Source organism: Osmerus mordax, chromosome 3, assembly GCF_038355195.1.
Source record: "Osmerus mordax isolate fOsmMor3 chromosome 3, fOsmMor3.pri, whole genome shotgun sequence".
Lineage (NCBI taxonomy): Eukaryota > Metazoa > Chordata > Actinopteri > Osmeriformes > Osmeridae > Osmerus > Osmerus mordax.
In genome coordinates, this window is record NC_090052.1 from 4,595,171 (window position 1) to 4,612,061 (window position 16,891).

General features: G+C 43.3%; 2 protein-coding genes across 3 annotated transcripts; one reads left to right on the forward strand and one right to left on the reverse strand.

Annotated features, from left to right (window-relative positions):
* The first annotated feature begins 208 nt into the window (after nucleotides 1-208).
* On the forward strand, nucleotides 209-7,301 carry LOC136940385 (protein Tob2). Its single transcript, XM_067232508.1, has 2 exons — nucleotides 209-338; nucleotides 2,049-7,301. The coding sequence occupies exon 2, from the start codon at nucleotides 2,306-2,308 to the stop codon at nucleotides 3,527-3,529; it is 1,224 nt and encodes a 407-aa protein (XP_067088609.1). The 5' UTR covers nucleotides 209-338; nucleotides 2,049-2,305; the 3' UTR covers nucleotides 3,530-7,301.
* A 1,075-nt stretch (nucleotides 7,302-8,376) lies between these two features.
* On the reverse strand, nucleotides 8,377-16,657 carry tefb (TEF transcription factor, PAR bZIP family member b). 2 transcript variants are annotated; one of them, XM_067233306.1, is made up of 5 exons: nucleotides 16,431-16,657; nucleotides 12,408-12,872; nucleotides 11,586-11,803; nucleotides 11,134-11,345; nucleotides 8,377-10,582 (listed from the first exon to the last, which is right to left on the reverse strand). In XM_067233306.1, exons 1-5 carry the CDS (start codon nucleotides 16,531-16,533, stop codon nucleotides 10,549-10,551), a joined length of 1,032 nt encoding a protein of 343 aa, XP_067089407.1. In that variant the 5' UTR covers nucleotides 16,534-16,657; the 3' UTR covers nucleotides 8,377-10,548. The 2 variants fall into 2 exon arrangements, with proteins under 2 accessions (XP_067089407.1, XP_067089406.1); XM_067233305.1 differs by lacking the exon at nucleotides 16,431-16,657 and adding an exon at nucleotides 13,787-14,012.
* Between the last annotated feature and the right edge of the window lie 234 nt (nucleotides 16,658-16,891).

Here is a 16,891-nt window from a genome sequence, read left to right on the forward strand (position 1 = left end):
TAAAGAAAAGCATACATGTGAGCAATGATTAGTCAAAAAAGGAAATTATAATGTCAAGAAAGTAGTTCCAGATAGGACCAAATCCGAGCACAGGGGGTGTGGGCGAATGGTTCTGTATAAATGCGCAAGGTTGACAAACTGTAAAGTTCTCTGGATGTTTCATTCAACCTGTCGGTTGAGGAAACGGGGAAGCTTTGAATCTCACGTTTTAGATAAGATCATACAAAAGAGACCAAACCTATCGTTGTGCAACGGCGTTCGGCAGCAAAAAACATCCTTAAAATCTATTGTGTCGTACAGGAAATAAAGAACAGGACTTGAACACAACCTTGGCATTTGTAAGTACAGCTACAGAATATCCACTAATAAACATGCTTTTATCATACATCTTTACAAACTGATCTAGAGATGCATTTATTCGTTGTAGATTGTGATCTTCTGACGGTTTGGGATTTACCAAAGATGAGCTACCGGTCGAGAATATATGGGTGCTGTGTTGTCATCCATTTTTGATTTGAAGATATTGTTAAATTCTGCGAAAACAATTTGGTTGTTAATAACAAAGGTTGAATAGCTTCTGGTTGCAGGTTTTGTCTTTGCTGACAAGATTAATTTATTCCGGGCTCATCTCTTTTTGCCCTCGGTCAATAGACAGACTTGAGACTGCAACACTCACCACTTTATTAGCCACCCTTTAATTCAATTATATAGAAGAGCTGGGGTAGATTGACAGTGACACCATAATAGGTATCACTTTGCCAACATCAAACAGTGTAATCATTACAAGCTTCCAATCCTGATGGATAAGGTTTCTTTGGTGTTCAAGGCTACAAGGCTGCATGGGATTTATTATCGCATCATTTTGTTTTATATTAAAAGTGCGTATGCAATTCTATATAACATTCAATTTCCGTCTTACTGTATCCTAAGATAAAATACGCGATACATTTGAATGCATATTGCACTCCCTGGTTATTTACATTGTTGCAATGAATTTTCAAGCTGTTACTTTTTGAAAGAAGGGTAGGCCTACTAGTTGTTCGTCAATAAAGGCCATAAACTGTATAAATCAACCGTCAATCGCATGGCTAATATGAATTAAAAATACAGGGGATTATAGTAATAGCCTATGCTATTGGTCTAAATGAACGTTGGTAGAATTTGCTGAGTAAACAAGCGAACAACGTCTCAGATTTCTCAAATGGAAAGGATGGGGAGAGAGGCATGTTTTGGCTGGACATGGTCGAACAGTCAGGTTTGTTTTAACATTAAGCCTACGACCTTTAGCATGAAACGGGCTCTCTAAACGAGATTTTAACGAAATGACATTGGATGACATTGGATGTCGAAAATAAATGTATCCTGGTTGGGTAATTTAATGGGAAAGTGGGGATATATTCCAAATTAAGTCTGTCCAACAATCCAATTGTGTGAATACAGCAATGAAAGCTGATGGCAGCCTGCTATAGCAAAGGGATACGTGTGGAGGTTTACCATGAAATGCCTCGTCTTGTTCGTATACAAACTTGGCCTACAATAGGACTAAGAACCTTTTAAAAATGTAATTAACTTGCATTTGATTCTTATCGTCACATACAACACTATTAAAATATGTTGTGGTTTTTGTTCATGTTATTTTGCTGTTCCACCTGGCAAAGAGCTAAATGGAACGAGGTGAAATGTTTATGGTGCGGAGGCGGTGCACGTGTTGTGATGATGACGTAAAAGTATTGCATGGTGGGACATTGTGTTCTCTACAGTCATCGGTTACTGCCCTGCCATTTTACACCATGTTTTTCTCACAAGGGGCGGGGGGGGGGGGGGGGGGATTGAATGCATTTACAACAAGCTCATTGACTTTTTCTTGAAACTCAATGTTCTCAGTGTGTAGTCAAGAACAGTGTAGCATCTTGCTTCAGCTTTTCAGGATATTCAATCCTGTTCTCAGCATTTATTCCTCGACTGCATTATTTTTATCACTTTGTCCTGAAGTAGTTTAGTTTTCCCTTATGAATAACCACATTTTCCCCTTCTCTCTCATTTAACAGTTTGAAACTGGCATATTTACACCAGACAAGCATCTTCAGACTTTGCTGAGAAGGTTGGACTATCTTTTGGCCTCCAAGTCTGTTCAGTCTGACCTCCTTGAAGGAGGGATACGATTCCTCAGCTTGCTTCCTTACTGGCTTCATCAAATGTAGCTAAAAATATCAGACTGCTACGAGCCATTCCGGTACTGTAATACCTCATCTTCTGACACACAATTTGAATACCGAGACCCAGAATACGCTGGCCTGGCTCAACCATGCACTTGGAGGTGAAGGTTGCCCTGAACTTTATTGTGTCCTACCTGTATAACAAGCTCCCACGTCGCCGAGCAGACCTTTTTGGGGAAGAGCTGGAGAGGATACTGGTTTCACGCTTTGAGGGCCACTGGTACCCCGAGGCTCCTCTCCGGGGATCTGCCTTCCGCTGTCTGCACCTCGGAGCTCCCTGGGACCCTGTGGTGGAGCTGGCAGCCCGGAGGAGTGGCCTGGACACAGAGGAGGTGCGTGCTAACGTCCCCTCAGAGCTGAGTGTATGGATTGATCCCTACGAGGTGTCCTACCAGATTGGGGAGAAGGGAGCTGTGAAAGTTCTGTACCTGGAGGACCCACCGGGCTTAGGAGGGGCAGGAGAGAGGCCAGAAGGAGGGAATGGCGATAGTACAGGAGACATCGATGCAGAAGAGGCCAAGAGTATTGGGTTCAACCCGGAGGCACAGGTGTTTGTTCCCATTGGAGGACAGGTGTCCCCGGTCCTGCTCTCCTCTCTCTCCAGCTCCCCTACACCCCTCTCCTCCTCGTCCTGCCCTGGGCTCTACAGCTACCCTGGCTCCAGCACCCCCACCAACCCCACCACCCATTCCTCTAACACCTCGACACCCTCCCCTCCCAGCGGGGCTCTCCCTTACCTACCCTCCCAGCAGCAGCCTCCCGCCGCCCTGCCCAACACCCGGCCGCCCCTGCAGCCCATCACCTTCACCACGGCCAGTTTTGCTGCAACTAAATTTGGCTCCACCAAGATGAAGAAGTGTGGCGTGTCTGGGTCTGGCAGCAGCTCAGGGGTGGGTGTCCCTCCTCCCCAGAGGATGCTCTCCCGCTCCCCCACCACCATCTCCCCCCCAGGGCTGCTGAAGCACAAGCCCCTGTCCCTCTCCCTGCACTCCCTGGGGGGGGGCATCCCCAGCCAGCTCTCCCCCAACGCCAAAGAGTTTGTATACCCAGGATCCCCGGGGCCGCTCTACTTTGACACAGATGGCTCTGGGCCCATGCCCGCTCATGCCAGCCCCTTTCAACCCCCTCACCCTGCCCACTCCCACCCCGCCTTCGACCCCTTCTCCAGCCCCCCACCAGGCCCAGCCGTGGGCTTGATTGGGGGCAACAGTGGGATCTCCTACATGGAGAAGCCCCCCTTCGTGGAGGGCCTAGGAGGCTACAACCTGCAATATCCCAGCCAGGCCTTCCAGTCTGTGGTGCTGGCCAACTAGGCCTTTACCCAGTTACGATGATGTGTTGAGTATTACTACAACAGATGGTGGACAGTGATGCTCTTAAAAAATTACTGTTATGTTTTTCTAAACGTGTTCTTAACAATTCTACAGCTAAGGGTTATTTTTCTTTCTGTTAATACCACATCCAAAACATTTAATGTGATCCGTCTCAAGTACACTTTTTTGGCACAGTTTTGTCTGGCTGTTCTGAGATTCAGTTTTGAGTTTGTCTTCAACCAGAGGAGTAACCAGCCTCCTGTTGCACAGTGACATTTGTTTTTGCATTGAATGTTCCACTTATAAAGATGTCCTTGGCTTGCTGGTCTGGCAGAAGTGTGTGTGTGTGTGTGTGTGTGTGTATTGGTTTGCAATTTTGCACTGCACAGTCATGCTGTGAAGAGGGATTGTCTTATAGAATGGTGGTCGAAGTGCAGCTCTTTGCTTTGCAATTGGTGCTGCACTCGTTGACAAGTTAACAGAGGGGACTGTGCTGTGTTGCTGTATCTCTCTGTTGGCTCTAATGCTCGACATCCCTCTGTTTTTATAATGGATCTATTTACTTGGATTTCATTCACTCTCACTCTCTCTCTCACACACACACACACACACACACACACACACACACACAGTCCAAACCATTTTTCGAATCTATTCAGTTGAAAGTGAGTTTGGTTGTCTGTGAGTCAGTGTAGCGGACTAAGCATTTGCGTGTGGGAGCAGGGTGGGGGCAGGTTAAAGCACTTGTGTTTTGAAAGGAAAAATGACTGTTGTGAAGGTCAGAGGACCTTGGTGAACGTGAGGAGAGACAGGGAGAGAGTGAGTTGATCTTTGCGTCTTAGGATATAACATACTAATCTCTAACACGCACACAAATGTATATGCACGCACACACATGCACTGTCCAAGTCAGCAGTGTGTGAAGGTGAACATGACGGGGATGGGATGCATTTAAGTAGTGGGGGATTGCGATTAATGGCTTAGGACTGTCAATGAAGGAGAGCTCTTACTCTGCAGGGAAACAAGGAGGGGAGGGCAAGACTGGGGTATCTAGCAAGTTCTATCACCTTTGGCAGTTGGAGTACATTTGGCCGAGATCAACACTTATAAACCCAGAGCACGTTTTTGGTGAGCCTGTGTTGCATAGCAGCCAACAACTCACCCTAACAAGCTCACTCGCTCCCCTGTTCTTTTAATCCCTAATTATCTCTGTTCCAGTTGCTGCTGCTCTTGTCTAAGATGAAAATCAAACAAAAAGCTGTTTTTTGGGGGCAGTGAGGACTACGAATGTGATGCGATGTAATGTTTTAGTAATTTTGATCCTTTCATATGACTACTTGATCCAAGTGATCCTCCAGCTCTGTGGAATAGATGGTAGCTAGTTTGTCATGAGGGGGTAAGGCAGCCTCAGTCCTCAATGTCCTTCTTGAGCCATCCAGCACTTTATGTACATATATTTCTGGGCCACAGAGAACACATTCACCCGCCTCCATCCCAGCCATGAAGGGAGCTGCTTAACATTCTCATTCCCTTGTCCTTTTTGTTGTTGTTTTTTTACGATGGCCCATTGTGTTAGTTATATTTGCAAGGTGTCAGTGAGTTGAGGTGGGGGGCAGTTTAGCAATCATTCGAATGTTATTTTCTTATTTCTAGCTATGCCCATTAATGTCTGTGTATAAGCTAACCTGATGACCCTTGACTTGTGCTCACTGGCATTGCTACGTGACAGGTCATATGCATGCACGCAGTCCTGAGAGTTGTCTTTGTTTTTGTTCATTCAGTTTAGGGGGGTGGGGTGGGGAGAACCGAAATCACTTTATATAAATGTTGCGATTGTGAGGGAAGGGTGCATTTTTACATTTGTTTGTAATTTATTTACAATTTTTCTATTTTTTTTCCCCTGTGTTTTTTCAAAAGAATTATCAAAGTACATTTATAAGGGTAAGACATTATACTATAACTATAGAAATATGTAAAGATTTCTTATGTTCAGATTTCCTTCATTTAGTTTCTTATTTGCTGAGGTTATTTTTTCAGAAAATAACTATATAAATATATATGCAAGTTGAGACAAAAAAATTGATGTATAAAGTATTGAATGTGTATTGTTCCTGTATAGAATTTCTCCAATAAAAGACGGGTAAATGTAAACTCAAATTGGGTTTGTGGAGGGTTTCAGGCATGAATGTTTACAGTGGTGCGTTGATGGGAAATCAAACTCAAACTTTGATCTAGTTTGTGTACTCAGTCATTTCCAGTTTGTCCAAAGGGCAGTCTGGGAACAGTCTCCTGCTCCCTCACACCATGTTAAATCACTGCAACCATAGAGATTTAAAAGGGATTGGTCAAAACTATAAATCCTAAATGACCTCAACCAAAAATCCCAATTGATCTGCCTGCAAATCTGAATTTATCCAGGGTGTCTGGTTTTTTACCAGTCTCGATGCTCTCTAATTGCTTCACACCCATAATCCTTTTTGCTGTCTCATGATGTCACACGTCCTGTGTTTTAGCCTACCATGTCAACCTCTGGTTCCTTTCCAGTCCTGAATCTGGTGTGTGTTCTTGTCCATTCCCATACATGATACTGGAATGTAGGCTAAATGTCAGCATTTATATGTACACCACATTTATGGAAGGGAGTGGACAAGTGCTGAATTGGGACCTAAACAAAGATCATGCAACAGAGAATGTTGAGATTACTTATTTTTATATATATAATTACATACTTTCATATAGTGTTTGTTGGTCTCCATATTGGTCATGTCCTACAGACACAGCCATAGGGGCTGACCCTGTTTCTAAGCAGTGTCGTCACCATATTCTAGTTCAGTGAGGTGGTTTAGGGGGTCATATTCCTTAGTGCAGATGTTCCAGTCCATCCTTATTAAATAAGATGTCGGTATTCAAAGCAGGTGAAGATGGATAAGCAATGAATGTGATCGTTCCGTGATTAGGTAATCCTGGTGATAGACAGCTAGTCTAATGATGGAGGCAAGCTATTTGAACCTTTTTGCTTTCCCCCTCTCTCCTCACTCTCTTTCTCCCTCTGTTCCTTTTCTGTGACCTCTGTTTTAGTCCAAACTTGCCAAAGGGCCCCGTCCCTTCTGCTCTCTGTCTTTGGTCAGATTACTGTGTAGGCATACATGGTTTGATATTAATTATTGGGACCTGGAAGTGAAAGGTCCAAAGGTGTGTTGATGGCTACACAGTTAAGTGACCTGAAGGTAATCTGCTGGATGGGGGGGATCTCACTACATGGCATGTTTTGTTACATAATTTAAACAAATGAATAACAGATTAGAAAAGGTGTTCCATATATCTTTTTAAATAAAAATTTAAAAAGGCTTTTAAAATCTACAAACTGCTGCTCTGTCACCAGGATGAAATCTGACTACGGTTAAACCATTTTCTATTCTTGTGTCCCTTGCTTATATCTATGTATTTTATTTTGCACTTTGGAATATTTTGTTGTAATAAAAATACATTTATTTTCTATGTAAGATTTAACTGTAAAGACTAAATATTATAATTAAAGAAGCTATATTAATATAGTGCTTTCTTTTTTGCCTGTATTTTGTTATTGTTTTTCCTATTTTGTATCTTATCTGTACACCCTGTAGATGTATATGATGAATCTTTCACTACTGAAATGCAATGACCTGTTTTCTGTGCTGCCCCGGTAACATGGGGACTTACTACTGCAGTTTCCTATTGTATCAGATTCTTTTTTAAGTTTGTAATAAAACCGAATGGCAAAAATAAGCATGGAAAATAACCTGCTTGTTTGATTCTCTTTCTTGTGTGTATAACGTTACTCAAGTATGAGTAGAGGTGTAGCTTCTATTGTGTTAGCGTCTGAGAGATAGATTAGAACAAATGGCATCTTAAATTGAATTACCTTGAGGGGAAATATAATCTCTATGGACAAACATTCTCATGTCTTATTTTTGACAAAACTCCAGTGAGCCCTGGTCAAACAGTTGACAACATTCATCTTTCAAACATTCAGTTGGAAAGATGTTCACCATTCTAAAATAAGTCAGTTTGTATTACCTCTAATTTCATCAGCGGACATGTGTCTTAATATTTAGATAGTGAGCCTGTTCTGAATGCCTTTCATGAGTAGGCAGCCTGAGGCAGTCTGCTGTGATGTGAATACCCAGAGTGCTGCTCTCCAATGGCGTTTCACAGTTTGACATTAACATGCATGGTCGGTCCTCTCCTTGGCTTGGCTTTCCTCTCCATCTCTTCATCGCCCACTCACCGTTTGTCACCCCACCCTCCCCTTCATGTTTTCCTTTATCTCAGGCTTTGCTCTCACCCACACCCTGTTTCTCTTCTTTGCTTCTCTGATATCCACCCCCACCCTCTCGTTTTCCAAAATACACCCTTCCCAACCTCTCGTCTCTCCCTTCTCCCTTCCTCCCCCCATATTTGAGTCTGCTGTTACGCAACACTGCTCCCCTGTGTGTCGATGTGATCATTACGCAATATCCCCAACTCCACTGGAATACTGATGAGGGGAAGACAAGGGATGGGCAGGACAACACAGGACCTCCAAAAAAACAAAAAACGATTGTGCTTCGATATGTGAGGGTTCATCTGCCAGAGACCATGTTTTCGCACACATGGATTCTTGTGTGAGGGTTTATGTGTGTCCGTCTGTGATGATACGCATGCGTGCAGATGTATGTGCTCATGGATTATGTGCACAAGGCACGAAGGAAGAGGGGGGGGTCTTCCGTCCGCCATGCAATGCACCGTGTTTATCTCCCTGCCTCCCATCAGTGTCGGGCAGAACAGCCACGGTTGGCGGATGACTCAGTCAAGGTCAACACAAGGGCTTACGTTTCATCAAATTCCACTTTAATATGTATGATACGAGATTGTACAGTTGGACCGACTGCAATTACACGCATCTTAAACATGGGTAGAGAATAGAAATCACAATAAATGTATCTGTATATAAAATAGACAAAAATACCTTACCAGATAAAATAAAAACAACAATAAAAATGCATTTGTTATCTTAGTCATTTCGATGGTGAGAGGAGTTTTATAGCAGTTCGGTGATTGATTTGAAAAAAGGTGATTGCTACATATAAAGATTTCAACCAAGGTCAAAAGCTGCACAGCGTAGGTGGTTCTGTTAAACAGTAAAGAAACAGTAAAAACAGGAAGTATAAAGAGTCGGAGAGTGGAGTTCTGCTGTCTCATCACACAATAGGATGGAAGGTCGATCCATTATTACCAAAAGACATGTAACAAGAAAAAACTGCATTTCATTTGAAAAATATGAAGATCATGACAGATTTTTTTTGCGCTTTTGGGTTAGTTTAACTTCATGCCCTTTGGCCAAACAAACCACCAGTTTCTAGCCAATAAGATTGTGTCTACAATATCATCCATTTTGAATTTGAAGATACTGAAGCACAACTGTGTAGAGAATTTCATAATAAAATGACCCAATTTTGCCTGCTTAAATTCATGCAGCAGATACTAAAAGTGGGTATCTAAACTGGAAGCACGATGACCATTTCTAAATGTAGCATACCGGTACTACACAGAAATTATTGAAATAATTTGGAAGATCAAGCATTGCGTCAAAGAGAATATTATTGCCATATGTATTTTGCTTGTTTGTTTACAATGAGTAAAAAATAAGCACAAACTGAATAAACAGGTTTCACATTAGCTGAAGACATTTGAGTCCCACAGCTTAACAGTCTGTCATATACTGTCTGCAACAATAAAATCAGGCACAGGCACCTTGGCAAGCTGAGCTTCAAGTAATTTCTTTTATCTGATTCAGCTTTGCCAAACTGACTGCTCCATACCTGCCTCCACCTCACTGGACTAAAACACTCCTGGATCTCCACGTTCCAAATGGAATCTCATTGGACTGGAGCGTACTAATGGGAGACAGATGCAAATTTCCAATTCAATTCTGCTTCAAAAACCTGCAAAATTGTGTTTTAAAAACAAATTTAAATTTAAATCCCTGCCAAATCATTTCATGTATTGTTTACATTTAGTCATTTAGTCATTTATGTTTCATTTATGTTTTGTTCCACAGAGGAAATGTAATCTAATATATACTGACACACATCACAATCAATAGATGTATTATTATCAAAATAAATACAGCACTGATCATAATAGGTCTTCCACAAACACAAGGAAAAGCAGTAAGTCAATAGGGTAAAAAGACAGGTAAAATTGACAAAGATATTGTCTCAGTTCAGAAAAACAACCATAGAAACAATTAACAGCAGGCATCTTTGGGTCTTACAAAAAGTCTGTGACTGACAATATGGGGCACTGGCTCTCTAGTGCCCCCTACTTGCAGTGTATGCAGTTAAATAAACAACCCTACACAGTACATACCCCTCAATTAATGAGGGCCCTGATAAGTGCCTAACGTAAGCCTTCGTCTATGAGCAATAACATACTGGCAGAAAAGACCATTATTTACCCTGCTCCTTTCAAAATGGTCATTTGGAAATATCCCAAACAACTGACATGTGTGAGATATTGGGAGAAGATTTGGGTGTTCTAAAACAAAGATACACAATGACTTAAAATTGTGGATCATGCTTTTTTTCTTCTTCAAGTTACTATACCTCCCACCTGTACATAAATGGTGGCCACCCACAGCTATAGCTAATCGATCACACACAGTGTTTCTGGGGGGGAAGGTTGGGAGCAAAACAGGGGTAACGCACAAATACACACGTCTACGTGGTGCGGGGAGAAGACTATGTACAGAGAATTCTTAAAGCACACCACTGGGTGTGCGGTATAAGCAAAGGCTTGCAAAAGAGGACAATCTGTGACTGTCTATCAAAATCACTCCTTGACCTAATATCTCTTCATCCTCATCATCTCAGTCTCTCCTGCCTCCTCTGCATGGTTACAATCCTGAAGGTGTAATCTGGTTCTCTCCGTTCCATTGGATATTTTATTCACTGGTTCAGCTCCACTCATGACCCACTATGAATAAATCAACAGTTGGTTCACATGTCCCTCTTCAGAGCCTCTGCACGAGTTCTTTGAACAAAGGAGACAAGACAGTCAGTTACGGCACAAACAGAGGGACGGGTGGTGGGGACATCTTTCAACGATTACAACGGTACTCATGCTTTGGTCCACTACAGAACTTGTTGGTGTGGGCAGTGGTTAAATGAAATATGGCCTGGGCTCTTCTATTTCTAAGACCGCTTTTCTTTAGCAAAGCCAATATTCTTTGACTTTTTCGGACCACTCTCACGACATCTCCCCGTGTATAAGCGACATGGGGAGTGTCCAGAACCCTTCTGTGTGTGTAGGAGCCAGCCGCTCCTTTGGGCTCTCCTGTCTCCCCCCCCCCTTCCTGTGCAGCTGCGGGGTTCCCTGTCAGTGTGTGCTCACAGCTCCAGAGGAGCGTCCTAGCCGGTCTGGGGCTGGACGCAGGAACTGACTGGCGCTCGGCACAAGACAGCAGTTCCATTTTGAAAAAAAAGTCCCTTTTGTGTTTTGTGTCTGCAACTTGTGTTTTGGTGGGGAGGTCTGTGTCGTTAGAGGACAGATACAGTCTCTAAGGGGAAGAGTCGGTGCCTTACAGTGGCCCGTACTTGACTTCGTATCGGGCCATGGTGTTCTTGCAGCGGCCGCAGTCTTTCCGCAGCTCGGCCACCTGCTGCCGCAACGCCGCGTTCTCCCGTTCCAGGAAGGAGGCGCGGACCGTGATCTGGTTCTCCTTCAGACGTCGGGCGTCGCGAGAACGCTTGGCCGCCATGTTGTTCTTCTTTCTCCTGGACCAGTATTTATCATCCTTGGGGCGCGAGGGAGAGGAGGAAAGGGGTAGACGAACGGGCATCAACAGTGGATTGAAATATGGAAAGTCTGTGGTTGTGGAAACAGCTATAATCTTTGGTCTCTAATCCCTCATAGTAGGTCTCTAACCCCTACTGTACCATATGAGCTTCCAACACTAATACGATAGTCACCTAGTGGGACAGTTATAATATATGTATTATAATGTCGACAACCGTGTCGGATTAGAATATCTTACCTTCTGCTCATTGGGCACAAACACCTTCTTGGCTTTCTTGATCATGGGCTGAGGCTTCAGCTCCTCATCTGAGAACTTGTGCTTCCTGGGGTTGAACAGCTCTCCTCCAGGAACACTGGACAGCACCAGGTCGGTGGGATCAGGCTGGAAGTTAACATCAACCTCAATGGCCTCTGGGTCGATGGGCGAGGGCGGGTCGCGATCGACCGCTTTGCCATCTACAGGAGAAACGGGAGGGTCCGAATGAGGTTGGGGTTTGACGGCAAGATTGTTTACTTATGAACGAGTATTGTTGTTTTATAAGTGGTGTACTGGCTAATTAGAATGTTAATAAAAAAAAGACCCTTAAAACCAAGCTGCTCGACTGAAGTGGACAGCTGTTTAGTTTGACAATTCTTTCCCAAGGACAGTTCATCCGGGAAGGTTAAACTCTTATAGCTTTGTAACACGAGTCCCATGTTGTATGTATCCATGTTTGTTCTAGCCGCCTAGGGCAACATGCCAGACCATGTGTATATATAAACACGCACATACACACATGGCTATGCTGCACCAGTGGGTGAAAGTTAAGTACATGCCATTCTGTGTCGCAGTCTGTGGTTTGTGGGTGTGACTGATTTGAGTATCATGAATACTAAAGTAGCATTGGAATATTGGTGGCTAATAACATAACCCGTACCCACAACCCTTCATGACATTGTATACAGATGAAGAGTATGTTGGTGGGGACTACATAAATATGATGAGCAAGGCAGTCAGACTGTTGTCTAGGCTACCTGGAACACAACATATTGTTCATTTGACTGAGCCTCTGAGACTCACCTGTACGATCATCCAACTCAACTTCGGCTGCATCAGCCACAGACACGGAATCCTGATCATCATCCTCATCCTCATCTTCCCTTCCCTCCTCTTCCTCCTCCTCCTCCTCTTGTTCCATCTTGGCTGTCTTCAGGGTGATGGTGACAATCTCCGAGGCTGAGGAGATGGTGGCGGAGGCCGAGGTGGAAGGGGCCTTGCTCTCATTGTCCTCCTCCTGGGTCAGGCTCTTCTGAAGTTCCTCCTCCAGGGTGCTGGAGATCCCGTTCTCCAGCAGGAACTCATCCAGGTCCATGTACTCCAGGTGGAACTTCTCCCCGTCGTAGGGGATGGTCTTCTCCCAGATGGCTGGGGTCAGGGAGGCTGACACCCCGCCCCCACTGCCACCTGTACCCCCGGCTCCGCTGCCCCCTCCGCCCGATCCGGTCTCCACATTTTCCGACGAACACAACTTCTCCTTCTCTATTTCTGGAAAAAAGGACAGAGAGAAAAAGAAATACTTCACTTGTCTGTCTGATACATGGACACGGGATGAGGCTTCGCACTGTCACAACTAAATGTCAAATCAATGCATCACCAAAATAATCAAATACATTCAAATAACGGTTGTTTGCGATGGATGTCGATCTTCAAGCTTCAATCCCACCACACAACTAATAAACCCTAATAAACGAATAAAAGCGGGACTGAAAGGAAAGGTGATGGGTGAGTCAGAGTGGAGAAGGGGGCGTGACCATGTTAAACACACAAAGAAACATGGGCAAACAATAGTAGGTTAGAGTTTCAATGTCATGGGATAGTTTAAAAAAACTGGTAAATAATGGACGTGAAACGGGAGCCAGGAAGGCGCATGAGAGAAGCAGACAAACCAGGGTGGGAGCGAAAGTTAGCACTTAACGCAAAAGTGCGACCATGGACATAACATGAGCTGCCCAAAATTCAGTAGAATGTTCAGCCGAAATGTGATGAGTTGCTTGTCTTGATTCCTCATTATGACTTGGGTACACTGCTCTAGAGCATACTGAGAGGTGCTAGAACTTTTTGTTCCTTTCCCGTCTCCTCCTTCCCCTCCCCCACCCACTTCTGTGCTAAATCCAAGGGGAAACTGGACTGGAACAGCCCTCACCACCAACTGTAATCTACAATAGACTACCAATCCTAACTTCATTGTTAACGGACATCACTATTCTCAAGTGATTACTTGCACCCTAGACATGCATAACTACGTTTCCATTTGAATGCTGACAATTAAGGGTAAGCCAAGCTTGACAACGTTATGGTCCTCATTCAATGTGGGTCAAGTTGTAGATGCCTTACATGGAGACACGAATATAACACTTCATACGTGGGTTTTTCCCCAATAAGTGTAAGACCCGTCTTACCGTCGTCGCCTTCGTCGAGAATATTAGGAGGGGGGATATCCATAATCTTCTTTAAAACAAAAGGGAACGATTTCTGAGGACTCGATTTAAGCTCCAGTGCCCCATCGATAGTCGCCTTTCCGGCCATTTCTATAGCGCAAATCGAAATATTCCGTGGGAAAATGTAAGCAAATATATACTGACGGTGATCCCTTTTGTTTCAGACTCGATGTTGCATGGAAACCTGTTTGACAATTCCAAGCTTCAGAAACAAAACAACACAACACAGACCTGTCAGTCGCTTAGGGGAGCGCTGTTTCGTTATTCATGAGCTTTTGGCTGCGCCTCCTTTGGCAATGGTAAACGCTGATTGGATGCCCCACATTAATATTTAGTGCTGGAGTGTCGTTCTGAATTGTAGCAGTGCAACGCCCGTTAAATCTATTGGCTGAAGAAAACCTTGTACATTTCCTATATATTGCAAAGGCTGCTAGTTATTTACAACGTGCGTGAACAGTGAGAGAACATTTTGTCTCGACTGATGACCACAACCTACACACAGCCCAAAGAACAGCCTCTTCACCAACCCAAGTGTGAACGGGTGGAATATGCAGGCAGCTTAATATGAATATGCTGCACTACTGTAGGTGGAATGCTGGGTGATTAATTATGATGATAACAATATAAGTATGTTTTCTTTCTATTTGAGCAATAAAGTTGGCGAAAGTGCAGCAATCTGACGACGTTATATGCGATTTCTAAATCTGTTAGATGGTAATTCCAGCAATAATTCATTATGGTGGTAGCCTACGCCGTTTCATCCACTTCCACAAGGTGACACACCACTGGTGGCCAAACACGTGCCCCTTCACTCACGTGCAGGAACAAGCTGTCTGGTGGGCGTGTTTATGGCACGTGCGCAGTAAGGCGGTACCAGATGAGAATCGTGCGACGGTGTGCACTGACTAAAAACAGTCTGTCCTCATCTTTCTCATGCATCATGTTCATGTGTGTGGATCTGGTTAGGGACATATTTAAACTTCCAACTACACAGATGAAACCACGACGATCTTGTTTATTTTTTTACAGTGCCAATATGAATCATACAAATCTAAAGTGTGGTTTTAGCCAGGGACATGTAGCCTACTGAACACCATTCAATGGCACGCCGCATATATTTTCTCACTTCAACAAAAAGGCTTAGAGGACAAGCAAACAATCCACTTCAATTGCAATCTTTATGCAATAGCATCGGTGTATTTATTTCACTAGAATAAAACGACTTGATTTATCTTCAGAGGGAAAGTTGAATATGTTTATCAATAAATAAGATGTGGGTTTACCACCTTAGAACACTGTCTTGGCTGATCATGATCCCTCACATCAGTCCTACCACTGGATCTAAATGATCAAAATCAACTTTTCAACAACAAGTAATCTAATGTTTCACACTGATCTTTGCATTCAACGTCAAGCCAAAACATGTCCTCTGTGATATCCTGTCCTGAGTCGCTCTCCTCAGAGACGACCAGAGGGCACACAGCTCTCTGTGAAAGTACACAGTGCTTTTGGTTGCCAAGAGACTGATGATGATGCCAGTCTTCGTCTGTTTCTTGCCCACAGAACAGATGGATGTTTGACGATGAAGACTGTGTTCATCTCAGCAACATTAAACAGGTCAAGTACCGCCTTCTACAACACCACACCAATTACTTGGCCTATTGAAATGTAAACATGCAAACACGTTTGTGTATTTTCACAATTCATGGATTTATTTGTCAATAAAAATGGTAGAAGAATAGATTTGCCGAAAGGACTGAATGTTAAATGTATGTTCTTCATTCCTCGTATAGCCTTCATACTCAAAACACATCCCTTGTTTTTAAGAGGAAATTAAGGGTGTGAGGAATTCAAGGAGGAACATGAGATTCAACCATAGAATATAAGGTCTCAAAAGGCAGGTCCAAGGACAGAGGACTGAAGGGAGAAGTATTTTCACTTAATCTTGCATTGAAAACAACAAACCTGCCAGAGGATTTATGGAAAAAGAAAGCGCTTTCTAAGAAGGAAATTATAATAGGTTGACACCCAAGGTTAACATGCCTTCTGTGTAATTCTGTCATATTACTAAGGCAACCCCTTCTGAAACCTTTCGGTGTACTATTAGGCCACTTCTCTCTATGGCTCTGGTAAAGGATGCTTTGAGAGCAGAGTGGTTGTGGGTGGGAACGGTTGCAGACACTAAATGTTAAGAGAGATTCCTCAATAGGCTACATGAATGTTGAGAAACAATGGATACACAATCATGTTCCCAATTTCAACCTAGACATTTTCATCACAACATTGCTGGTCCACATAGTATGAGAAGAAATGGGGTGGCAAGTGGAATGCAAACAGGGATATGAGACGCTGAGAAGGTTTTAGCCCATTTCAAAGCTACTGCATCAGTTTATTTTGTCAACACATGTCATAGAGAGAGTAGACCGTCATGTCACAAATTGAACGCACTATCCCAACCGCGTGGCCTACAGCCTAGTAATAACATTATGTTGCTACATTACTCTAAAACACATTTTGAGTAAGCTTGAATAATTCGTCGCTGTACACTCACGATAGTTTAACACATTTGGTTAGTATATTTTATCCATGCAGACTACGGACTTACCGTTGTCATCGAAGGCAGAGAAAAATAATGGATAGTCCATAAGAGTTTTGAAGACTTCATTAACATCACCACTGTCCCCGAATATTTTATTAGCTGTTGACATTTCTAAAGACCGAAACTGAGTTGCTTCTATTCTAACGAATCACAAAATCCTGGTAATGAGACTTAAAGGTTCTACACTTAACGTAGAAAACTATTTCCTTTCCCAACTACTTTCCAACTTCTCAGGTATTATCACGCGGTGCAGCAACATGTTGGTCAGTGGTCACGCTTTCCGACTTACTGAATATTAAAATAGTCTTGTTCGACAACCAATGAATGCTCATGAAATTAATAATGTAACGTTTATTCAATAGAAACACCATGTCAATTGGTTGTATGGACTGTCAGTCATTGCCCACGTCCAATTATAATTGTTGTGTAGGCCATGTCTCTCTAAGGCGTCACATTCTGAGGCACGT

Coding starts and splice junctions, on each gene's coding strand:
- tefb (XM_067233305.1), bottom strand. CDS start 13,913: ATGGCCGGAAAGGCGACTATCGATGGGGCACTGGAGCTTAAATCGAGT. Junction 12,873..13,786: donor TCTCGACGAAGGCGACGACG/GTAAGACGGGTC, acceptor CCTTTTTTCCAG/AAATAGAGAAGGAGAAGTTG. Junction 10,583..11,133: donor GAAGTCAAGTACGGGCCACT/GTAAGGCACCGA, acceptor CTTTGTTCAAAG/AACTCGTGCAGAGGCTCTGA.
- LOC136940385 (XM_067232508.1), top strand. CDS start 2,306: ATGCACTTGGAGGTGAAGGTTGCCCTGAACTTTATTGTGTCCTACCTG.